The following is a 26636-nucleotide window of genomic DNA, read 5'->3' on the forward strand; positions in this document are numbered from 1 at the left end:
CTACAAAAAATCCCATATGGTCCTTACACAGGACTGGTTTTCCTGGACTGCTTGACTGGACACACAGAAAATGCATGCTTTCCTCCCCAGGAGAAAGCTCACAGTCTGTCCATTTTTTTTCCAAATATCTATCCTCTGTAACAAATTGCTCATCAAGGGAGATGCTAAGAACTTTGGGTTTCATGGCAGCCACCATCCCTATATGTTCCCCCCTGGCCAGACTTCACATGAGGAAAATCAAATGGCATATGAACTCTGTGTTGTCCCACCATGGTCACCCCTAGGACACCCTGATTCCCCTCCTCCCTTGTCTCAAAAAGGAGCTGCTTTGGTGGAAGGGATAGGTCAACCTCAACCCAGGTCTTCCACTCACACCACCTTCTCCTTTTCAACAGGTACACACAGACACCTCAGGCGAGATGTGTGGGCATGGACAGGATCACATCTGGTGCAGGCAGATGGCAACCAGAGTTCCTACAGGAACATATCAATCTGAAGGAAATCAGGGCTCTTCTACAAGCATTCAGACCTTTACCTACCTTTGGAAACCCGGATACTCCTAGTGTACACAAAGTACAGTTGTGCACACTTACCATAATACCCCGCATTACCTAGACCTAATAATGCGGAATCTTTTTGAAAGAATTTTCGTGGACCAGGTGCCACTGGGAATGGTGCAAATAAACGGATGTGGCAAGGACACAATAATTACAGAGACCAGGGCCAAGGCCCCATACAAACGAAGTAAATGGACTAACTAAACAGGTAGAATGTAATGTAGTTAATTCTTATGTAGTAAATTTATCTAATTATGTGTTTGATGAAGATGAAATGTCAATTTTGCAAAAGGATCTGAAATTTATTCCAACTGTTTTTCCAAGACTGCATGAATTAAAGGGTGAAATATTTAAGTTAATACGTAAAATGCATTTGAAAGAATTTTTTTTATAATTCTGCTTCTCAGGATGTAACTATATCGAGTGAAGACACAGATTCATTTAGTGAATGTAGTTTTTACTCCTGTGACTCTGATGCTGAAATTAATACATATACACTTTTGGATACAACTAAAATATCTGTTAAAAGCACTTTTATGCCACCTTTTAAAAATACTAGTATACAACGATTTAATAGTGCTTTAAATTTAATATTAGAGAAAGAAATGAGTGATTTCAATAGAATGAATAAAAAGTAGAATGAATAAAAAGTTTAATCTAACAAAAGGGAGGTTTTATGGTGAAATTTATTGCAATCTACTATTCATTGTGGAATAAATAGACAATTATTATTGGATCAATAAGTTGTCACTGGTTTTCTGGCTACATGGTATCAATATGAAATTGGCAGTTTAAAGCTCTGACTGCCAAGGTTGCAGAAGTAGAAACCTTTTTACCCTATCTTATCCAGTGCGCTGGAGTCTCTATCAGAAGGGGTAGGATTTTTAGCAGTAGAAGCCTTAATGCCCTTGGGCCCCTGAGAAATAGTTTCTGGATCTGCAATAGGATTTTTGAAAAGGAACTTGTAGGACTCAGGAACCCTGTAGTAACCGTCAGGTTTACTAGGAGCTGGAGGCGGGGAAATCAGGGGCCAAACTGGATTCTGAGAACTCATCATCAACAATGTCTAGTACAGGAGGTATAGCCAAAGGCCTATGCTGAGGTAGAAGAAGGAAATCTCTAAGCCTCTTTTTTGAATCAGAAAATTCCTGGCTTTTCCAGTGGAAATGCTCCCTTTAAGTATGTAAAGTTTCCCCAAAAGAAAAATCCTCAGGAGGGGAAGCAGAGGGAATGGAATCCTCTGCATCAGAATCCTCATAAGTAGGTATGGACAAATCCAGGTCATTAGAAGAGTCAGAAGAAATAGAATCCTGATCAGAAGATTCATAATCAAGCTAAGCCCTAGGACTCTTGGCAGGGGGGGGTCGACTACTCCTGATTAGAGTAATTAGATCTTCAGCCATTTTTATCATTTGTTTTTTAGGCATAGGGGCCTGGACATGTGGCCTGGGTGCCGGTTTTTTAGACATGGATCGAGATTTAGACCTTAATAATGAAGGCGGTGTCGATTTAATATGCAAGTCTGTAGGCCTAAATACACCCTCAAAAGCCGGTGCCTGCACAGCGGCTCCGGACCAATCCAAGGTAGAGACATCAGCGGGTTCCATAGGTGAAGCATCTCGCGGCATACCGGACTCCGAATGGGTCTCAGTAGAGGTCTGCGAATCAGAAGAAGCGGGTATCAGGGGCTGCAAAAGCACCTCACTGAGTACCGGCGAACTGGCGACTGGCTTAGGAGAAGTGTGGTCGGCAGTTTTGGACCTCGGCAGCCTGTCTCTGTCTTTATCTTTGCGTTTTTTCGGAATTCTGGTAGTTGGATGGCTAACCGACGACATTTCTGGATAATTAAATCGAGAACCAAAATATTTAAAGGCAAAAATGTAACGACAATGGATAGTGCGCTGATTAAATAAGGCAGAAAACCGACAGCAAGGTATGTCGTGGTCAGGGCCTAGGCAAGGAATACAGTACAGATGAAAATCTTTATGAGGTATTTGCTTTCCACAAGTAATGCAATTATTAACTTTCACTGACATTGGTAAGGAGCAAGAAAAAGTTTCCCCAACGGGGTACTGAGCTTTAAGTTGAAGACTTCAGTTCTGAAACTTGAAAACAAAAATTTCAGGAGTCGGCCGACCGGCACTTGCGAACTGCTTCTGCTTCGGGCACCGCATGGCAAGAAAGACTGATGTAATGGCGTCAGCTGCATGTTTTATACCCCTGACGACCTGACGTCATGGAAGAAGGGACAGCAACTGATGCAGGACCCAAGACTATGTTAATCAGGCCGACTGAGGGCAACCTGCCAGCAGATTACCCCAAATATAATGACTGCAGCAGTGAAACACAAAGAACATCACCACAGTAATGTTGTAACTAAACACAAACCGGGAGGACGCATGTCTTATGAATTGTGCAGGTTAGCACAGCAGGCATGGAACTTAGCCATGCAGATGGACATCATTCTCACAGCCACATACATTCTTTCTCAGGATAATGTGCTAGCAGACTCCCTATGTCATTCCTTGGAGGACTCCCATGAATTAGACGTTATGTACTTACCATAACTTGGCATCTGTGTTGTCCATTTCCATTCTTCCTCCCGAATGGGTCTATGATCTGACCCTTGGATCCAACTCTGCCGCATATACAAGAGTTCAGATCCAAATATTGAGCTCCTCCCTCTACTCATAATGCTCTAGCCCATCCCCAACTTCTCAGATAAAGTTTGCTGCCTCACTCCCCACTGTGTTATAGAGACAGAACAGACACAAGAAAAAGACTGAGGCTCAAACCAGGAACGTGAAAGTTCTAAAATCATCCAAAGACCCCTAGGAATGACAGGGCTGGGTGATGGTTGGGAGAGACGGTGAGGAAAAATGAAAATGGACAACACAGATGCCAAGTTATGGTAAGTACATAACTTCTAATTCTGATACTGTCCTTTTCACTCTTCCTGATGAATGGGTCCGAGTCCACAGCAACATAATTCTCGGGAGACCCTTACAGAAGGGCATGCTGGAGTACTGTCAAGCCAAAGGAGAGAGAATACCTAATTTGTAATGTGTAACAAAGGTAGGAGTCTTTGACCAAGTGGCTGCAGCACATATATCGTCAATGGAAGTTCTTGAGGGAAAAGCACATGAAGTAGCCATAGATTTTGTGGAATGAGCTCTAGGAGGATGAGGCCATTACAAAACTTTTTGAGAATAAATCAGCAAAATACAATCAGTAATCCATTTGGCCAGAGTAATTTTGGAAACTGCCTGACCCAAACAGCTAGAGGAAAAGCATACAAACAGCTGATCAGACTTCCTATGCTGTTTTGTTCTGTCAAGATAAAAACATAATTGTCTGTGAACACCAAGAAAGTGAAGCATATATTCACCCTTATTAGTAAAGTTTGGAAAGAAAATTGTCAATTGTATGGACTGATTAATGTTAGTCTCAATAGCCACTTTAGGTGGAAAGGAAGGGTTAGTGTGTTGAGATACCCTATCCTTATGGAAAAGGATGTCTTATATAAGGATGTCTAGCCGATAGAGGCTGGAGCTCAGAAATTATTTTTGCTTAAGTGATAGCTACTAAAAAGATAATTTTCCTAGAAAGAAACTTCATATTGAATTTGTCCGCCAGTTCAAAGGGATTTTGATTTAACCCGTGAAGGACCACCATTAGATCCCAAGGAGGAGAGGGATCCTTTATTGGAAGTCTAAGGAGGAAAACTCCTTTCATGAAAGCTTTACATTATCTGGAGTATGCCAGAGAGAATGATTTCTTTCCAGTATGGAAGCTGGAAATGGCTGCTAACTGAAGTTTAATAGCAGAAAAGTATGCCCCTTTCTTAAAAAGAGTACAGAGAAAAAGGAGAATGGCCGAAGTAGGTGCTGAAAAGGGGTCAATATTCTGACTGGAAGCACAAACAGAAAATATTTTCTATTTGCTGCTGTAAACTTCCTTGGTGGAGGCCTTCTGAGAGATCAAGATAATGTCACAAAATAGGGAAGTGAGCCAGGACCATCCAATTATTACTGGAAGTGGGAAAACTATGTGGTCAGGTTGGGGACATAGGATGCTGAATTCCTGATGGATGACACAGGAGATCCTGAGTGGGTTCCAGTATCCATGGAGGATATTTCAAGTGAGACCAGAGGAAGGCGAACCATACCGGTCGAGGCCCGAATGGGGCAATGAGGATGATTGAGCTCTTCAGCCTGCTTGCTTTTTGTAAGAACTTCAGGATCAGAAAAAGAGGAGAACAGACAGAGGAGACCTGGGGGCCAATGGTGAATCACAGCATCAATCGTTGACTCCGCCCAGAGGGGGAATCAGAGCAAAGTACTTGCTGATGAGGGACGAGGCAAATAAGGTCAGTGGCCCCAGTAGCTGAAGATCATATTCACTACTGTCTGATGGAGGGACCACTCATGAGGACTTAGAATGGACCTGCTGAGTGTCAGCCAGCGTGTTGGTTTCCCCCGGTATATGCGTTGCAACGAGAAAGTAGTCTGAAGAGACTGCCCATTACCAGACCCTCATGGCCTCTCTGCATAATGGGTAGGAATGGGTTCCTCCTCGTTTGTTGATGTACCAGACTACTGACATGTCTGTGTGGATTACAATAGTCCCTAGAGGGAGAACGTCCTAAAACACTTCCAACATTAGGAGGACTGCTCTCATGTCTAGGACACTGACATGCAACTTGGTCTCCAAGGGGGACCACGTGCCTTGGCCCATCTTTCCCAGAAAATGGGAAGAGTCTGTGGTCACTGTGGCAAATGGGGGAGGAAGAGGGAACAGCCTGTCCAGAAACAGGTCGTCTGACTGGATCCAACAGTGAATATGACATATGCACATTGGAGCCGAGTCATATGGGAAATGGTAGAGGCTGGTGCAGAATGGACCTCTGTACCGCCAATATCTACTGAAGGACTCGCATAAAGAATCTTCCTAGAGGAACTAGAAAAATGGCAGCTGACATCGACCCCAAAGCTTGTAGCACTAGTTTTGCTGGAGGGGACAGATGATACAGTATGGCCTGTACCTGATTTCTCAATGATATGATGCGATGGAGAGGTAGTGATGCCATTTGAGTTGTAGTATTCAATTGAGTTCCTATAAATTCCAGAGTCTGTACAAGAGTTAGGTTCGATTTGGCATGGTTTACTGAGATGCCTAAGGTGTTGGAGATCTGCAGCAAGTAATTCTTGGCTTGTAGAAGTTGATCCTTGGTTTGGACAGTGAGGAGCTAATTGTCAAGAAAGGGAAACACCTGGTATCCACCGAGTCTCATGTCAGCTGCCATGACTGCAAAGCATTTGGTGAACACCATGAGGGCTGTGGAGAGCCCAAAGAGCAGTGCTCTGAATTGGTAGCGACTGTCTCCTAGCTGAAAATGTAGATGTTTCCTGGAGCGCCTGTCTACTTTGATGTGATAGTACGTGTCCTGGAGATCTATAGAGCACATCCAATCGTCCTAGCACAGAAGCAGCAGGATGGACTGAACTGTAACTATTCAGAACTTCGACTTCTTTACATACTGGCTCAAACTGCTTAAATTCAAAATTGGTTTCTGATCCCCTGTTTTCTTTGGCACTAAAAAGAAGTGGGTGTAAGTTCCAAATCCTATCTGTTTGGGTGAGACCTCTCAGATGACTCTCTTTGTAGCAGCTTTTGTATTTCTTGAGCTGTGTATGCCCTCTGACTGGGTGGAACGTCAGGGAGCTTCTTCCTTTGCACAGAAGTGGAAGGGAAAAGGATATGTAGCAACCTCTGGATATGATTCTTAGCACCCATGAATTTCTTGTAATGTTTGTCCAGGTGTCTATGTGCAAGGCAAAAAAGAACTCGACTGCATCCAGAGGCGGACAGTTGGGAAACACTTCAGGAGCGCTGAAAGGACCTATTAGAGGAGTTGTCTCTGAAGCCCTGAATTTGCAGACCCCCCCTTTGCCTCTGAGGCGACATCTTCCATTGAAACCTCCTCCTCTGCCTCTGGAGGAGGCATCCTCGTGTGAATCCTGAAAAGGTCCCAGAGATTTTCCAAACCACATTTTCGTACACCCTCACTGGTTCCAAGAGAATGTACATTGAGAGGTAGAAAATTTGATTCCATGGCAGAGTCTCTTCCTCCTGTTCACTGTGGGGGTGAGCGCATCTTTAACTAATGGTACAAACAAAGAGCCATCAAAGGGGGCATTAAGAAATGACACCTTAAAGGGTTGCGGAAAGTAACATAACCTCATCCAGGCAAGTCACCTAATGGCTATGCCTGATCCACCTGCTCGCAAGGCACCCTCCACTGCATGGGAGATCAGCCTCATTGAAGTACTGGAGATGGACAGAAGAGTGGCCAGTTGAGGACAGACCTTCTTGAGCTCCTCCATAGACATGGACTCAGAGTTTGTAAGCTCCTTGGTCAATTCTCTCTGTAAATGAGTGAAGTGTGCCAGGTAGTTCAACGACCTTGGAGCGAATGTAGCCTGTCCATCTCTCTGGCCTCCCTGTTCAGTGGATGGACAGAGGAGCTTTGTTCAGCTAGCTCCAAGTATGGCATAAACTGTGATTCCCTGGCCCCAGTGTGGTCTATCTGAAGGGGGAACTAAGTAGTTCTCCAGGCCTTTGGGGATAGACTCGACAGTGTCTGGTTCCTTCCAAGCCCAACGGGAAACCCGGTCAATTTTGTCTGCTGGGGGTGGGGTCATCCAAGATGTAGATGGGCCAGCCCCGAAAGCCTCCAGGAACACTGATTCCTCAGGAAGAGGAGATTTAGAAGACCAGCCACCCTTCTGTTTGAGGATTTCCAGAACTTCCCCAAAGGAGACATCATCAGGTGGCGATCAGGGAAATCTATCTCCCTCATCAAAATCAGTGTCTTCTGCGACAGAATCCATAGGATAGCCTATGTGCCTCCTCCTACACATTTTCTTCCAAGGTACCTCCTCAGTGGGGTGTTTGGAAGAGGCATCGGAAGAGGGGGAATCCCTCAGGGGAACGTGTGGAGGTGTCCTGAAGCTGGCCGACCTTGAAGAGCAGAAATGATAGGCTCAGATCTTGGAGCTGATAAGGAGTGAGGGTTAGGATCAGCAATTAGACAGGATGACTCTCTATCCAAAGAGAAAGCCCTTTCCACTACCTGAAAGGCTGACGGACCCAAGGAAACCTCTTCCCCTTTCCTCGATGCCAATGCAGCTGAAGACAGGAAGTCAGGGCCACCCCCAGATCTAAGCCCTCAGGACAAAATCAGACCCGAGCTGTCCAGGGCTGAGGCATCAAGGGGAAGGGATGGATCTGACAAAGTAGGAGCTGAACCCAACCCTCAGACCCAGTGCTGACATCTCAGATCAGAGACCCCATTCTGATCTGACGGTATTGCAGCAGGACTGGTCAGGGACACCATCAGAGTCGAAGAGGGGAGCTTCCTTGGATCCAACTCCAAATCTCTTTGAGATATTAGATCCTGGGACTCCGAAACCGCAGACTGGATCAGAGGAGACCATGCTGGCTGGGCAGGTGTACTCAGATTTGAGAGGGGACACAGCTGGCAGGACCCCCATCTGGAACTGAGCCCTGAGAAATCTCTGCATCATCCTGTCCACATCTGCCTCTGTCAAGCTCCTTGAAGATGTGAATGATGTTGTGGATGCTGGCCTGGAGTGTTTTCTAGGTGTTAGGAATAACTGGGATGGTAGTCAGAGATACAGGCTTGAGTTCGTCCTCTGACGATCAGCTCCTGTCCTAGAACAGTTGCATAAGAACTTACCTTACCAGTAGATGTCCTACTGATCACTGTTGCAGAATTCCATCCCACCCTTCGTCCCCTCTTCTCTACTTTACTTCAACTTTCCATTTCTTCTCCCCTTTGCTTTAACCTCTGCTCTGTTACATGGGAACAGGGGAGTTTTCTTACCTACTCAAACTACAATCTTTCTAGCTGACCAGTTTACCACTCTCAGTAGTCTTCAGGCCGCTAGCTTGGAGACCGTCTGAGGATGTACATCTGTCTATATACCTCTGCACTTAACAGCCAAGGTCATTCATCAGAAGTACAACCTCAGGAAGGTAAAGCTTTGGTACATTGGCCAGAAGCAAGCAGTGACAATGGCTTACCATCAAAATTTCGAAGACTTGAGTGGGAATGTCGTGTGGGCGAAAGGCAGTTTTCGAAGGTGCACTATGCTGAACTGGATTAATACGAATTCATAACAACAAATGTAAAGCTTGATTCATTATTATCAGCTTGGCATTGTGAATGGAGATCACAGTACAGAGAGGATCAGGGACTCTGCTCCTTTCCTCACTGTAGTGTGATCTCAGAGTTATGTATAATTCGCAGGAGTTGTGGGTGGGGGTTTGCCCCCCTGCTAAAACATGAAAGGACATACAGACTTTCAAAACTGGAAGTTCTGTATGTCGAATGTCATGTTTACGATGTTCAACATTTAGGCTGAATGATGTTTTCGTTTTAAGGATTTTAGTTTGGTGTTTTGATGGCAAAAAATTTTGTCTGAGATTTTGATAGTAAACCGGTGACAACCCATATGTCAGGAATAATTCAACAGTGATTTCAGTCAGGGCATCTACAGCTCACGGTGTTACCCTATGTGAAATACCAGACTGATTAACCCTGCACCACATGTCTGTGAGAGCAACAACTTAACCAATATACCAGCCCCAAAATCCTCTCTACACTGACCTCCTTTTGGCAAAATACATCTTGACCAGTTCACCAGATGCTTCACTTGCACATGTGAATACACCTAATACAACTAGTCATCTCATAAAAATGCTTTATCGTTACAGCAAGGGAAGAAGCAACATAAATGTAGATGAGATATGATGCAGAAATGACCCTAAAAAAGTAGGGTATGTTCGTCATTTAAGCACAGATGAAAACAAACAGTGTACAGGAATATCAGTAACAAAGCAGGATGGAAAAAAACAAATCTGGACTATTATTAAGCTGAGTAAACAGCACATAGACTACAACGATCAAAGCTTTTAGCGAGATGCATACCATGGAAAGTGCAGACTTGGTATGGTGCAGCAGTGGTTCAGACAGAAGAGGGATGTGGAGACACTCTGGCACAGTGACTTCACCTCCATCCAGGTCAGCTTTGATCACATCAAGCTAGGAAGGAATAATACAAAAAAACATGGCATCAGCAAGTCTTATAACCAAGATTATATTTAAAATGCTGCACAGAAATGAGACTGCATATCATTCTGCTTTGCTAATTCATGATCTCTGGAATAACATGGAAGACTAGGATCTACATTCTACAATCGTCTACATAAAGCTTTTATTACTCATCCACGTAAACAAGACACTTGGCTGTTTAAAGAAATACTGACTTAAAATATACAATGATCGTAACAGTGCTGGTTATCAGCTTAAAAATAATCCATATGAACAAGATGTTATTTCACTTATCAGCAACTAATAAAGCCTGGTTATAATACAACAAATTACAGACACTGACTCAGTCTTAAGATTCTGGACACAATCCACCATTCCTTTATCAAAATCAAGAAAGTAGTCAATATATAACATCCAAACATGCAAACATGATCTGTCTAGTTGGAATATTAACAGTATTTATAGTGTTGCTAATTATTTATAAGTGTTTCTATGTGACAGGGTGGTTCTGTGGACAGTGTTGCTGCTTCATATCTCCAAGTTCTATCTCACCATCAGCTACTGCATGTTTTCTCCATGCCTTGGAAATATTATTCGGGGGTTGCCATTTTTCTACCACCTTCCAGAATACATACTAAATGAACGGTTAACTTTGAAACTGTCCATGCACACTGCACTTAACCTTGCTTTTGTAGTTGAACCATGGCTGAAAATGGCCTTCAAAGGTTCAGTTCAGTTACAACACTAATAAATAACTGAAGTATTTACTCAATGTTACACTGGATATCCACCTCAATACTCTACGGTCACAACAATCATTTCACAATAGATCTTGTATTTCTTTAAAAAAAATAATTTCAGTCAATATGCCACTCTAACACATGGTGTCTACTGCTTATAAAATACATTTATTTTAAATCTCTAAAATAGGGCACAGCACTGATCCTATTTGACCTATGTCAGTCTCTTTACTGGAGCAAACACAATATATACAATAAATACATGACATTACATACAAATTGAAAGATAAAATGCAACGCATGCACGTATTACACACAAAAGAATATCAGACTTGTCTTGAGAGTATAAAGACAATAGACACATGACATTATATACAGAGTGACTAACACAATGTATACATGCATTACATATAGAGCGGATATCTGAGAAGGCATACTGAAAAAAAATCACAATGAAAAATACAGTCAATGCAAGCTATGCAGACGGAAGTAAAGCAGAAAGAGATTAAATTGTATGACCAGAGAAACAAAGAGCAGTTACATTTTTGTAGTTTTGTAATGTGCTTTTAGTTCTGATCAGAATACACGTGATGATGAATGGAACTCATGCTGTGTCTATCACTATCTGCTTGCAAAGTCATAACATGTAAAATTATACTAAAAAGTTATAATGCTACTTATTCATTTATTCATGTGTGTGTATTCGTTCAAGACGGATGTATCATCACCCCCACTGTGCCCTTTCAGGTACCCTAGAAAAAAAATAATTGCTGCCTTCAGGAATTATATCCCAGGGTGTAAAATGATTAGTACAGTACATAATTATGCACATAACCAAAACAAAATGATAAATGTCCGCCATTATTGTTAATGGTTTGGTTCAGCCTGGTTGATGTCTTCAGGCTGATAAAAAGCCTCAATTGCCCTGCCTTCACTTATTTTAACCCATTCACTATCAGAATAGCACAGCATATGTTCAAACTAGTCTCATATTACTGTTTTTCAAAACACATTTACGTGGTCTCATACTACAGGTTCCAGTGCATAAATGTTTTCCAAACAGCAAAGGAAAAGCATGGCCTGATGCAGTTACAAGGTAATGTCTGTACTTCACCTGGCACTGACACAGCTGGCAACTGCTACTGTCTTTTTTATGCAAAACTTGAACTATCATAGCTGCAAACAACTACATTGTGTATTAAAAATAATAGATATCTCTTTTATTTTTTGAAATTTGTTTACCAGGAAAGTCTGACTGGGAGAATGTCCCATTTTCAGTGGAGGCTCAAGGAAAAAGTTCCACATTGACATAATATGGTTACAGATAATTCAAGTTATTACAAAGGCTGCAGTTAAATAAATTACAAAGCCTAATAAAAATGACATATTAACTAAGTAAAATTAAGCTTCATTTCATACAATTTGAATTTATACCTAAATAGTACAAATATTTGGAGAGCTGTAACAGTGTGGGGGGGAGAAACACTGTCAATAGATAAAGTATTTACAAGCTGCACTTCATAGAGATGACATGCACTCTTTGGGGCAGAGATGACAAGATAATACAGCCTAGGAATATTTTATTTTTGTCTAAGAAACAGAGTTCACTAATTCCATCTCTCTGAACAAAGTCAAAGTATGCTGGTGGTGGAAGGAGGGAGGGGCTACTTCAGCCTGGGGCAGTGCAGAAGCACAGACATTAGTAGTTTGAAGTTGAATAAGTTAGAGGTAGATGTAATTTGCAGATGGATAGAATTCCATTTTTTAGCAAAACAGTACAAGTAGAAACTTCTGCCAGAGGATTTCTGGGGATTACTCATGCTAAGGGGATGTTGTTCATTAGACCTTAACTGTATCAGTTGACTTATAAAATGATTCTCATTGACAGGTGCTAAGGGTTTGTCTTTATTCTATCCCTCAAACTCGTATGCCAATTTTTTCTAGGAAATTCTTGTGCTCAGGGACGGACCTGCACCACTGATGATATATGCCACAATTTCATACAACTACACTAGCAAACTCACCCCTGCACCTGCCAATGTCCTCTCTTTGCAATTAATGAGCACACACTTGCAAATCAAGAAAAACTGAAATGCTGGCATCTCCACTGCTAACAAATGACATACAAGCATATATTGCCTGACATCACATACATCTGGTTATCTGACGTCTGGTTCCCATACTGCACTCCCTTTACTAGAAAGTGAACCAGAATCTCACACATGTGTGTTACCATACAAACAGACTTTTGCCAAGATGTGTTATACTATCTGGAAGCCATAAAACCATTTAAACACGGGTCTATATCATAACCCCGAAAAGTCAGTTCAGTGAATGGCTTTTACATCGAAAATGCCATTTGTCAAACTTGCTCTTGTGGAGGCTGTGCCCCCCACCCTAACCCCCTGCTAATTATATATACCAACTCCAAGATCGCACTACAGTGAGGAAAGGGCAAAGTTTCTGATCTTCACTGTACTGCGATCTCAAAATAACAGTTTGATGAACGGCATTTTCGATGTAAAATGCTGTTCGCTGAACTGACTCTTCGAACATGTAATATAGACGCATTTAACACTTCCAACCTTCCGGGGTAGCAATTAGTTCATTGCTAAGGACAATACAGCAGGATTCCTAAGTCATTGTTTTCACAGACATTTCACCTCTGGCTGCAATCAGACCTGTAAGATACAATCTTTGTGGTCTAAATTAAGTAACTTAATTTCAGGATATTTTTCCTAAAAGTTAGCCGAAGCTGAGCTTAACCTCTTCTCTTCCAGTATCCTCTGTTACAAAATAGACATTTAATCAGTTACAATAGTACAGTCTGGTGTACATTTCTTTCTTGTCCAGGAAGACACACTGTTGGTACATTTTTAATACAAGCCGCTTTACAAATACATTTTTCAACACAACCATTGGTACAAATCAGTTTGATATACAAATTACATATAAATCTTTACAGAACTCCAGCTAGCTATGCTGGCATATGTTACACATCTACTGCCTTACTTCTCCTGGCATAGCTGGCAATACCTCACATCATCATACTATCTGTTAAGATAGTGATAAAAACTGTGAAAATGAGGAAGTTCAGATGAAGAAAAAGCTATGAGGCTTCTCAAGAAAAGATGTTTAAAAAAATAGTCAGAAGGTAAAAAAATAGAGTCAGAAGGCACAGCATACAGAGAAACTGGAAGGCACAGACTGTATTAATTTTATGAAAGCACATACAAATTGAAATGGTGTTTCACACCAGGGTTTATTAAACAAAAGGGCATATCAACTGCATACTCCACACATGGCCATGATACGGCAGCCAAGACATATATTAATAAAGATGCAATCATGCCAGCAGAAAAGAGTTGACCATGACAAAACTGAAAGAAGGGCAACATATTAAAATTGGAGAGAGCAGAAGGTCAAAGTATTAAAATTGGAGATGGCAGAGTGTTTGCAGAAAATGATTATTCACTGTACACCAGGCAGAAGAGAAGCAAATTTATCACAGCAAACAGGGAATGTCAAGAGGCAGGCGTGACATTCAGGCTGTTACAGTAAGTTGTCCTCAAAGTTTTTTTTTCCTGGAGGATCAAAGATTTTTTTTGATGCAGGACAGGTTAAGGAGCAATAATAATAATAAAAAAAAATCCAACAAACAATGTGCCAGCAAGCAGAAAGGAATTCTACATCTCATTTTTCGGACAGTAAGGTTAACAGAGAGACTTTGCCAGTGAAACCTTTTCCAATGTTCAAAAAGAAAAGCATAAGATTTGACCAGAAGAATCAGGAGTACCTTGGACTTTGACCAGAGTCTTGTGGTGGGAGATGGTGATCAACAGGACAAAGAATACCATCAACACTGAAATTAGTGAATAAATGGCAAAATATAAAGCATCAACCACATTTGCGAACTAAGGCTTTGCAATAAAAAGCATCTGAAAAAGTACAGTTTTGTACCTACCATAAATGTAGATGTTCGAGTGTTCACCCTGCTGCAGTTGTCACACTTGGGTTATGCTGTCGTCAGGTGGTCCCGCAGTCATCCGGATTTCCAAAGTCTTGGTCCGACGTTGGTTGCTGTCGCCTCATCCCTGACGTCAGTGTGCCAGGGGTACATATATTGCAACCGACGCCATTTTCTTCAGTTTTTCTTGCCCCAGATGTCAGGTGCCCCCAAAAGGGTGATCAGAATTAGTACCAAATGGTGTGAACACTGCACAAACACAAAATCCCTTCAGCTATAAGCAAATACATCAGTAAGGCATAGCAGAGATTTAGCCAGTAGATCAGAGGGGATGGAGGGAGGGTAACCTGAACTGCAGCAGGGTGAACACTCGGAACATCTACATTTATGGTAGGTACAAAACTGTACTGTGTTCATCGTGTTACCCTGCTGCAGTCATCACACTTGGGTTGAATCCCAAAGCTAAGGTAGGGGGGAGGTATCATAGAGGGTTAGTGGAGGCAATGAGGCCCTGCAGAACTGCAGTGGCGAAGCCCACCCTGGACTTAGAGTAAAGAGGTAAGTGATAGTGTTTGGTGAAGGTGTGTACAGAACTCCAAGTTGCAGCTTCTAAAATTTCCTTGGTAGGAACCCCCCTTAGAAAGGCTGTAGAGGTAGCTGTTGCCCTGGTAGAGTGGGATCTAATGGTAGGAGGAACTGGTTTCCCATGATGGGTATAACAGAACCGTATGCAATGGCCTATCCATTTAGAAATTGTTTTCTTGGATATAGCCCTCCCTTGAGAAGCTGTAGCATAGGATACAAAGAGCTGGTCAGTTTTTCTGAAAGCCTTAGTTTTATCCAAGTAGTAACAAAGCTGTCTGTGAATGTCCAAGGAATGCAGGAGTCTCTCACCTTTGTTCTGTGGATTGGGGAAGAAAGTGGGTAGGTGGATGGTTTGATTTAAAGCTACACTGGAAACCACCTTAGGCATAAAGGAAGGATTAGTTCGTAGAGACACTCTGTCTTGATGAAAAATGAGGAAAGGTTCCACTGCCATTAGTGCCTGTAATTCTGAGACTCTCCTAGCTGAAGTTATTGCCAGGAGCAGGGCAGTCTTCCAAGATGGGAACTGAAGGTCTGCAGAGAAAGCTGGTTCAAAGGGAGGTAACGTTAGTTTTTCCAGAACAAAGTTGAGGTCCCATGTTGGTGTAGGAGCTCTTCTAGGTGGTCTAATGTTTTTTGCCCCTCTGAGGAACTGCCTTAGAAGAGGAGTTGAAAATAAAGGTGGATTCGTGTCGTAGTGAGCTGAAATAGCTGAAGCATGGATTTTAATTGAGGAAAAGGAAAGTCCTTTGTGTAACATCTCAGCTAAATACTGTAGAATATGAGGCATGTGAGGTTGAGTTGTGTCTTGGCCTTTAGCTTGGTTGCAGGCACAAAACCTTTTCCATTTGTCCGAGTAAGCCTTCCTGGTGCTTGGCCTCCTGGCTTCCAGAATAACATCCAAAACTGCTTGTGAAAGAGGAGCTGGTTGGATGTTTAATAGATTTGCCATGCAGCCAGATTTAAGGTTTTGAGCTGGCTGTGTAGAATCTGTTTGTTTTGTTGCATGAGCAAATGGGGTGTTTGAGGCAATATCCATGGTGGGCTGTGAGCCATATTCTTCAATAGTGGGTACCAGTGCTGGTGTGGCCAGTCTGGGGCTATGAGAATCAGTCGTGGTTTCTCCTTTTTGACCTTCAAAAGAACCTTTGTGAGAAGTGGTAATGGAGGAAAGGCATATGCTGTCAGGTTTTTCCAACTGAAGGAGAGAGCGTCCACTTTCCAAGCTTGATGGTGGAATGTCCTTGTACAAAATTTTGTCAGTTGGTAGTTTTGAGGACTGGCAAACAGGTCTATATTTGGAAGGCCCCATTTTTGAGTTATCATTGGAAATATTTGTGGGTCTAGTTTCCACTCGTGGGGATCTTTGATGTTTCTGCTTAGGTCGTCTGCCAATGTGTTTTTCTGTCCTGGCAGGAACTGAGCTTGTAACTGGACTTGGTAGGCCAGAGCTGTGTTCCATAAGATCATTGCTTGCCTGCAAAGAGGGTAGGAATGTGTGCCCCCTTGTTTATGTACCACATTACTGTGGTGTTGTCCGTCTTTATTGCAAGTTGTCCTGGATGTAGTAGATCCCTGAAGGCTGTCAGAGCATTCTGTACAGCTTAGCATCTCTTTTTGATTTATGCGCAGTTTTCTTTGTTCTGCAATCCATAGGCCTTGAATGCATTGTCCTGCCATGTGTGCCCCCCCCAGGCATAGTCTGAAGCATCTGTTGTGATAGTTTGCCTGGTTAGGGGCAAGGTGAAAGGCTGACCCTTGTTGAGGTGACATGCTTGTGACCACCATAGTAATTCCTGTTGAAGGCAGGGAATGAGAGATATCATTGTGTCCAAGCTGTGGCTGTGTTGAGACCATACGCATTTTAGGTACCACTGTAATTTTCTCGTATGCAGTTTTGCAAATGGTATTATCAGAATGCAAGATGCCATGAAGCCCAAAGCCTGCAGAATTTTTCTTGCAGTTAATTGGGTCTTTGTTGCCATTGTCTTGAAATATTGAGTCAGTTGTAGTTGCTCGTCTGGTGTAAGATAAGCCTTCTGGGCCGTTGTGTCCAAGCTGGCACTCAGGAATGTCATTTTTTGTGAGGGTACTAGTTTTGACTTCTTTTCGTTTACTGTGTACCCCAGACAATTTAGTAGACGCTTCACAAAAGCCATATGATGTAAGAGAATGTCTTTGCTTTCTGCTTGGATGAGGCAGTCGTCCAGGTATGGATATATTTGAATTCCTCTTTGTCTGCAGTATGCAATTACTGGTGCCAGGCATTTTGTGAAAACTCTGGGCGCAGTAGATAAGCCAAAGGGCAGTGCAGAGAAATGATAATGGGTTGAACCTGCAATGAAACGGAGGTATCTTCTGCAACTCTGTCTGATAGGGATATGCAGGTATAGCTCCTTGAGGTCCAACGATGCTAGCCATGCTTCCTTGCCCAACATGGGAAGTAGCTGCTGTAGTGTTAGCATCTTGAATTTGGGAACTTGTAAGTGTTTAGAATTGAAAGGTCCAGAATTGGTCTCCAAGCACTGTCCTTTCTGGGTACTAGAAAGAACCTTGAGTAGAATCCTTGGCCTTGCTCTCGAGTCGGTACCCGTTGAATGGTTCTCATGGCCATGAGAGCTGTAATTTGTTTTTGTGCCTCTGCCCATTGATTTTGTGACAGGTTTGGCATTCCTCTTTTCATTGGCAAGGTGTGAAAGTGGAATCTGTATCCTCGTAAAATTATGTCTAGGACCCATTTGTCCTTTTTGACCATGTGCCAGTTGACGGCAAAAAGTGCTAGTTTTCCTCCTAAGGGGGCTGTCAAAAGAGTTTTGCTTGGCCAGCTGAGGTGCAAGTCATTGAGTTTGCCTTCTGGTGGGTTAAGACCTGTCTTCTCCCTTCTGGGTTGTAGTGCCCCATTGGCGAGGTTTATACTGGGCTTGTGGTTGTCCTCTGCCCCTTGGGCGCCTGTATTTACCCCTCTGAGGTCTGTCAGTGGTTGGAAATGACCAATTTTTTGTTGGCCAGTTTCTGCAGAAGCGAGGGGGTTGTACTTGTAGGCAATCTTTGACTGTCTGCATTGATTTCGCCTTATCTTCCATTTTCTTTAAAACTTCTTCTGCTTTAACTCCAAAAAGAACATCCTGCTGTAAGGGAGCATCTAGTAGTTTTGCTTTAACATGATCAGGCAGACTTTGTTCCTTTAGCCAAGCATGCCTACGTATAACCGATCCAGTGACAGCTGCTCTGCAGGAGGCCTCCAAAGAATCAAACCCACATTGTAAGGTATGTTTACCCACCTGCTCAGTGGCGTACAACAAATCCTGTACTTCTTTCAATTCAGATTGTTGGGGGAGGGAGGTTATCTTTTGTTTTAACTGAGAGATTAGAAATTGCTGATACTTAAGCATATGAAATTGACAATTTAGTGCCCTTATAACTAATGTGGCTGAGGTGTAAACCTTTTTCCCCCACCTGTCTAGTGCTCTGGAATCCCTCTCAGAAGATACTGGGTTTTTAGCCATGGAAGCCTTAGCCCCCTTGGGACCCTGGGAGATAGTCTCTGGGTCAGCTACTGGGCTTTTGTAAAGAAATTTGTGGGAATCAGGTACTCTGTAGTATCTGTCAGGCTTAGCCGGAGCAGGAGGAAGAGAGTCTGGGTTGAAACTGGATTATAAATAGACATCATCCACAATGTCCAAAACAGGTGGGATGGCTAGATGTCTGTGTTGGGGGAGTAAAAGAAACTCTCTGAGCCTTTTCTTGGAATCAGAGTAGTCCTGACCTTCCCACTGAAAATGTTCCCGCATAATGTGTAAAGTTTCCCCAAAATAGTAGTCTTAAGGAGGGGAAGCTGAGGGAATAGAATCCTCAGCATCAGAATCTTCATAAGGAGAGAAGGAATAGTCTTGGTCCTCAGAGGAATCCGAGGAAATAGACAGTTGCTCAGAGGAAGCAGAATCTTCCTCTTGTCTAGGCCTTTTGTCAGGAGGGGGCTGTGAACCCCTGATAAGAGAAATCAAATCTTCAGCCATTTTGAGCATCTGTTTCTTAGGCATAGGGCCTTGAACAAGAGACTGAAGTGTAGTCTTTTTAGATTTAGAAGGAGTCTTCGACTTAGAAAACGTTTTGACTGTGAGAGTCGGTCTGAAAACGCCTTAGAAACCGATGGCGTTTCAGAAGCACCGACATCCTTAGAAGGTAAATCGTCAGAAGGGCCTGAAGTAAAAGGCTGCGTCGGCCTAGTGCATTCCGTCAAAGTATCCGTATCGGTCTCGGGTTCCAGAACTGCGGTAGTCAGGGGCTGTGTCGGAGCCTCACTGAGAACCGGAGACCGGATCAACCGAGGCCTTGGAATCTGGCTTAGGCCAGGGCTGTCGGTCCTTATCCCTGCGCTTTTTGTGCACGCCGGTAGTCGGTAGCTCCGACGGCATGTTATAGTTAAATTTTCTACCAAAATAGTGTAGTGCGAAATCAAATCGTCTTTTAATAATACGCTTATTAAACCTGGCACAAAATCGACAAGAAGTGACGTTGTGATCAGGGCCTAGGCAAGGTATGCAGTAAGAATGAAAATCCTTATGAGGTATTTGCTTCCCACAAGAAATGCAATTGTTAACTTTTTCTGACATCGGTCTGAGGCAAGAAAAGTTTCCCCAATGGGGTACTTAGCTTTATAGAAGACTTTGGTCTGAAATTCAAATTCGACAATCTCAGGAGTCGGCCGACCGGCACTTGCGAACTGCTTCTGCTACCGTGCAGCAAGAAAGACTGAAGAAAATGGCGTCGGTTGCAATATATGTACCCCTGGCGCACTGACGTCAGGGATGAGGCGACAGCAACCGACGTCGGACCAAGACTTTGGAAATCCGGCCGACTGCGGGACCACCTGACGACAGGATAACCCAAGTGTGATGACTGCAGCAGGGTAACACGATGAACATCTGGACTTTTGTTGACTTTAACATGGGGATAGACTGTAAAGCATGTACCCCACTTTATATCATTAATGTTTAGGACGACACTAAAATGGGCAAAAAGTAAAACAATTTTTGATCTTATTAGTATCTGTATACAACAGTTCATGATATAAACTGTGTGTTATATATAGTACAGCAATTTTTCAAAGCGTGCAGTCAGGGTTTTTTTAAGTGTCCTGGAGTCTTTGGTGACTGCTGTGTGTGTTAAAGGTTTTAAAGTAATCAAGTACTTTTTTAGTTGTAAGAAATGCAGGCTTTACAGTATAACAAGAAGAAAGGCTGGACAGAAGTTTAATGTTAATATGCTGTGAATCTGGGCTGCTGGGGTGGGGAGTGGGGTGTAAAAGTGCACCAATTACATTATATGTAGAATTAAAATATGATCTCATACTTTTACAAGGGTGACTTTCTACATAAATGCCATTGGTTTAAGCTATAAACAAGTGTTTTTTGTAAGCAAGTAGGATTTAAAATAAGACAAAAAATGATGAAAGCCATGAAATATAAGTTTCTTACATGTGCAGAAATATTAACCTGCTTTTTGCCCTATTAGCAAAAGTTCTGTGGGAGTCAACTCTGCAGCTGCAGGCAGCTGTAGATTTTGTTCTGAGTGAAATTTATAAAGATCGTCTGCAAGTAAAAGCAATTAATCTTGAGGGTTCTGAGCATTCTTTGCTGAGGGAAATGCAAAATTTAAAGGTACAATGGCAAGCAGTTTTAGTGAAAAATACAGTTTGAAATTATGAGATGTGAATAAGTGATAATTTAGTTTTAATTAAAGATAGGCAGTGCACTTTTTCTTAGGGCTAAAAGTTAATATTTTCTGAAAGCAAAACAAGCTATTTTATTCACACCTGGGAAGGGAACAGAGAAAAAAATGACGGACAGCAATCTATGGGAACACAGGATGTAACATGCTCTTTAGCATGGACAACCTTAATTTTAGGTTAGATAATGTCTGTGGATACAAATGTAAATTTGGAGCAACTGTTCATATCTGGAGGATTAAACTTCATTTTTTTAAGATGTACATACTTCTGCAAGTTTCTACCAAGTTAAATAGGATGGGGTGTTTTGAGAATGTATTTAGTTTTCCATTTGAGGGTTTTCATTAAAAAAAATTTAAAACGTGTGGCATAGGTTCAAATGAAGATAACAGCTGTATAAAAATCAGCCTGCCAAACATTAGTGTGTACATGTAACACTACAGTTGGAAATACACATTCAAAAGAACTGTCATGCACATTAGCTGGGAACTGGCAGCTTATCATAATGGCTACGCTATCAATATTATTGTGGAATATAAATGACCTTACAGGCACAGACTAAAGGAAAGAGTACTGAATTCCATTAACAACTGCGGACTGCAAACAACAATACTGAAGGAGACACAACTGGGAAAGAAATAAACATATGCATTTGACAAACAAAAGTATTCCAGGACTGACATTCCGCAGAAGATCAGGGACAAAAGAAAGAGGGAGTAATTATGACAATTGCTAATGTGTTTTCAACACTGACATAATCGACATGCAAAATAAACACTGCTACAACTGCTAAAGCTGCCAATGGAAACAAAACAAACTGTGAGGAAAACCATCGGCAGACCACCACGGCACCACGATCCAACTGTTAAAACCACAAATTTATTAAGTAAAACTGCAAAATGCAGGAATAAAAATCAGTCCAATACGCGCTTTCGGCTAGTATATAAAGTGCTTATCAGGCTGATTTTTAATAAAAAATTGTGGCTTTAACAGTTGGATCATGGTGCCGTGGTGGTCTGCCGAAGTTTTTCCTAGTAATAGACATGTGGTAGCTATTGACAAGGGAGGCGGTTTATACCGATATGTATTTATGTTCCACTACAAATGCTATTATGAAAGTTAAGAATTTTTGAGCCAAATCAACTTTCAGCAGGGAATATTACCTACAGGTGGGGACTAGAACTTGCTTTTCAATAGTGAGGATATGTTAGGGGGTCCTAGAATGAAAAATGTACCAAAAGATGGTAGATTTCTGAAGAAATTTATGAAACGATTTGATACTGCAGACGTGAATTCAATAGTAGGAACTAAGACCGAATTTACATATTATTCCCCAAGGTACAATACCTGGGCTAGACTAGGTAAAAACTTCACAGGAAAATTTGCATTTAATTAAAAGCTTCAACACACAACCAGCAACTATTTCTGATCCTGCACCAATAGAAACAAAGATAAAAATGCAGAGTAATGAAGTAAAAATTAGATGCTGGTGCTTTCCCACCAACCTGTTGACAAGAGAGAAATGTACAGAATGAGTAGTGGAAATTATATAAGTTATTACAGAAGATAGAAATATCTTCAGAAGTTATAGCAAGTGAGTGGGATAAACTGAAAATGGAGTTTAAAAACAGGTTAGAAATAATAGTTTGAGAAGATGATAAAAGTTAAAGCATTGCAAAATAAGTGGAATCTCACATAAGAAACGGAACAAATAAGAGTGCAAAAGTAAAAATAAGGGATTAACTGGTAATATACAGATTATAAAGAATATAATGATTGCAGTTAAACTAGTTTTGATAACTCCACAGTACAAAATCTTTTAGCATAACAACATTGACAAAAGAAAGTTGAAAGGGTTATTGCCAAACTCAGAGACCCTATGATAAGAAAAATAATCTGAGATTCTTAAGAGGTTTCAGAGATACTTTGGAAATTTTGTGAAAATTTCTATAAAGCAGAGAAATGTGGAAATCAAGAAACAGCACAAATGGAAATACTTATAGAAGACTTAATTATGGGAAGCACCGACATCTTGGAAGAAAGCTGTGGTGACAATATTACCCAAGAAAGGTACAGACCATCAAACCCAGCTTTATACAGACCCATTTAATTTAAACAATAATTATAAAGTGCTTACATCTATATTAACTACAAGTACCAAAACCCATACTCCTACTTCCAGATTCCCGACTAATACATTCCCCTGCTTACTGTTCCCCTGGTTACAGACCTCTTGTACCTAAATTGGATATTTAAAAGCTGAAATATTGTGTTTAGCTTGACCTTGTTGAGTGGGACAGACTGACTTTTTTTTAGGCGATCTCACTCCTGAAGGTGCTTCCCAGCTCCGTTCACTCCCACCCACCCCCCATATAATTTCCTTTATACCTATCCACACATGCATCCTTCCCTCCAAACCCCACCCTTCCCGTTTCACTTACCAACCCTCTACTAGTCCTTACTACTCAACCCCTTTACTAACATTACCTTTCAACTCCTATACTAAAACCTTGTAGTCCACATCTTATACCCTTTACCTACATTTCCTTTCACAACCTTTACTCTCAACTCCCTTTCATTTATCCCATACTACCCTGCTCTCTCATAATTTACCTTCTAAATTACACTACCCATCCTACTCTTACAGACTGTCTTTACTTACTGTATCTGTTCTCATCCTACCCTCAATTACTCTCCTTCTCCTAGTAACATCCCATCCCTGTGTACTATCCCCTATCTTAACTCCCACAAACCCTTTTTCAATCTCTCATACTGCTCATTTCTCTATTATCAATTCTTCTTCCATCCTTCCTCTTAACACTCCACTCCCCAAAATAAAAATTAGTCCTACTTATCCTTCAACTTCCCAAAGCAAGCCCAAACTTTGCCACTACCAAATAACATTTAGAAAGTTCTTTCATCTACTACCAAACCTTCTTCTATCTGATGACATACACCCTAACCCTGGACTACCTCCTCCCCCACTTCATTTACCCATCCTCCTCCTAGCACACATTTCCTTCTACTCTATCAACACTCGCAGTATACTAAACAAAGTCTGTGAACTCCATGCCTGGAAAACTGATCATAACCCTAACACTGTCTCCTTAACCGAAACCTGGTTAAAATCGCACATCTCAGATAATGACATCCTTCCCCCCAGGATATAACATATTACGGCTAGATCGCCTTAACAAAAAAGGAGGAGGCATAGCAATACTTTATAAGAACCATCTCACCTTGACATTGCTACCTAAACCTACCCCATCTTTTGTACCTGCGGAACTGATCATAGGAAATCTCAAAATTAATGACCATTCCTCCATCACCATTGCTGCAATTTATATAACTATTACTAAAAACCAACTCAAAATAATTCTGGCACTCAATTAACCAGATACTCCACCCAGGCAATCCCTCTCCCCCTAACCCATCCCCAGACAAAACCTCACTAAAAATTGCCTCCCTATTTAAATCGTACTTAATTGACTCCATATACAAGCTATTAAAGTCTAATACACCATCTACTTCAAATCCTACTGTCACTAATCCTCCTTCAACCTCACCTCCTTCCAACTCCTTCTCTCTCAAACCAGTGCCAACTTCCTTTATCACGACTCAACTATCCAACTTAAAACCCTGCTCCCCATCTACAGATAAAATAAAGCCTAACTTTCTCCAACTTGCATCAGAGTCTCTTGCTCTATCAGTATCAATTCTAATTAATCGCTCTATCACAGAAGAAGTCCCAACCATATGGAAGCAGTTTCATACCCTTCCTATATACACAAAGGCAGCAACTCCTCTGATATCTCAAATTTCCATCCAATTGCTATCCTGTCCCCTCTTTCCAAAGTCCTCGAAAAATGCGTTCACAAGCAGGTCATGCAATATCTTACTAGGCATAACCTTCTAACTCCTACTCAGCACAGCTTCAGACCTAGACACAGCACTAACACAGCACTTCTACCTTTTCTCCACACAGTATCTCTTGCCAGGGACAACAACAAGCTAGTTTCTTGCCTATTTCTGCATATGTCCAAAGCATTTGATACTGTATCTCACCCTGTCCTCAAACAAATTACAAGTACTAAATTTCTCACCCGAAGCAGTTTCACGGCTCTCTAGCTACCTCGCCAATCGAACCCAATCTGTCAAATAGCAGTCTGCACTCTCATCACCTCTACCTGTCAAAATTGGTGTTCCCCAAGGCTCTATTTTAGGGCCTTTACTCTTCAATATTTTCACTAACAATCTCTACTCTGCCTCCCCCTTGACTTCTCTAGTTCAATATGCTGATGCCTCAACCATCACTACAATTGCCAGTTCCATCTCTGAACTACATTCTGCCACCCAAACTGCCTTTAACTCAACATAATCCTGGCTTACTGACAATCAACTCATACTCAATCCAAAAAAAAAAACAAAACTGCTACTGTTTCTCCTAAAAAATCTATCCTATATCAAATCTACTTTCTCCATACTTCTCTTAACACCTCCATACAAGTAGAATCCTGCACCAAACTCTTAGGAATAACCATAGATGACCAATTGAAGTTTGACATGCATATCAATAACTGTATTAAAAAGGCCCATCAAAAACTAGGACTACTCTACAGATCAAAAAAATTCCTTTCCTCTGATGCCAGGATTACACTCTTCTCAATCATACCTCCTGCCCAGTCTTATGAATGGCTCCCAGATCCTTACTAATACTGACTCTACCCTTCTGACAAAGCTCGAAACCTCCTATAATAAAATAACACGTTTTGCAGCAAATCAAAGCTATGAATCCCATCACTGCATCTCACTAAAACAAATGGACTGGTTAGAACTACCTCACCATCTTGTACTCTCTCAACTCTCCATTATTCACTCTATCCTTTACTTGCCTTCTTTCTGCCCAACACTTGCTCCACTTATTTCTCATCACTCTCCCTCTAGACAACTTAGAAGCTCTAATCAAAACTTACTCCAAATTTATAAACCCAAAACTAAAACTGGATGTAAACTTTACACAGCTATCAACATGTCCTGGAATAAATTACCTCAAGAAGTATGGTCACTTACTAACACAAAAGTTTTCAAATCCGCATTAAAAGACCACCTCAAAAAGCACTGGTACGGTCACTGTACTCAGCCACCATAAAATATAAACATATTATCCCTCCTTCTCCCTCTTCGATCTATCATACTATTGCACTGTGCATCCCTTCTTCCCCTGTTATTCCACTAGTTTTTATACTCTCAAACTCCAGTCTCTTCACATTTCAAACTTTCCTATTCACCATTCCCTATATAAATCTAGACCCTCCTCCTAGCCCATCTTCTCTCTGCCTCTTATTTCCCTATCCTTCTCCTCTCTATACAAATTCCTAACCCCTCCATGTCACCTACTCTCATCTTCATATCTTACTTCATTCCCTTACTCTATAAAGCCTTTATTCTAAACTACTGTTTAATCAAATTGTATTGGAAAGACTGTAAATAGTCTACTTTTCTGTTGTGATGGTACTGTATACACTGTTTTAGAGTTCTTTTTTTTTTTCATTGCTTCCTCCACTTGTTAGAATAAGCTGTGTTATATTAATACTTAACTGCTGTAATTTTATTTTTACTTGTACTTAATGGAGCTTTTCTCCCCAGGTCACTGTTGAAAAAGGGCACCTGCCCAGCCAGTCTAACATGGTCAACAAATGTAAAATAAAAAATAAATAAAATAAAAATAAATAAAAGTATGACAAAAGCGTTGCCAAAATTGATAAATAGGAATATCAGTGTGGTTTTGTGGAAGGAAGGTAAACATTTGACAGCATTAACAGAACAATGATAATGCAGAGAGAAGCAGAATGGAAGAAACTACTACTGTTGGAGGGTCGATTTAGAGAAAGCATTCAACAGAGTAAGCTGGGATTTTATG

General features: G+C 41.5%; 1 protein-coding gene across 1 annotated transcript in view; it reads right to left on the reverse strand.

Moving 5' to 3' along the window:
• The window catches only part of SBF1 (SET binding factor 1), a gene marked incomplete in the record, with an annotated part of 3250730 nt that overhangs the window by 2392594 nt on the left and 831500 nt on the right, over window positions 1–26636 (reverse strand). Inside the window, 1 exon segment of the mRNA XM_044088658.1 lies at window positions 9574–9687. Within this exon segment, the coding sequence (XP_043944593.1) occupies window positions 9574–9687 (114 nt within the window).

The sequence above is a fragment of the Protopterus annectens genome, chromosome 11.part0 (assembly GCF_019279795.1).
Source record: "Protopterus annectens isolate FY-2018-M chromosome 11.part0, PAN1.0, whole genome shotgun sequence".
Classification (NCBI taxonomy): Eukaryota; Metazoa; Chordata; order Ceratodontiformes; family Protopteridae; genus Protopterus; species Protopterus annectens.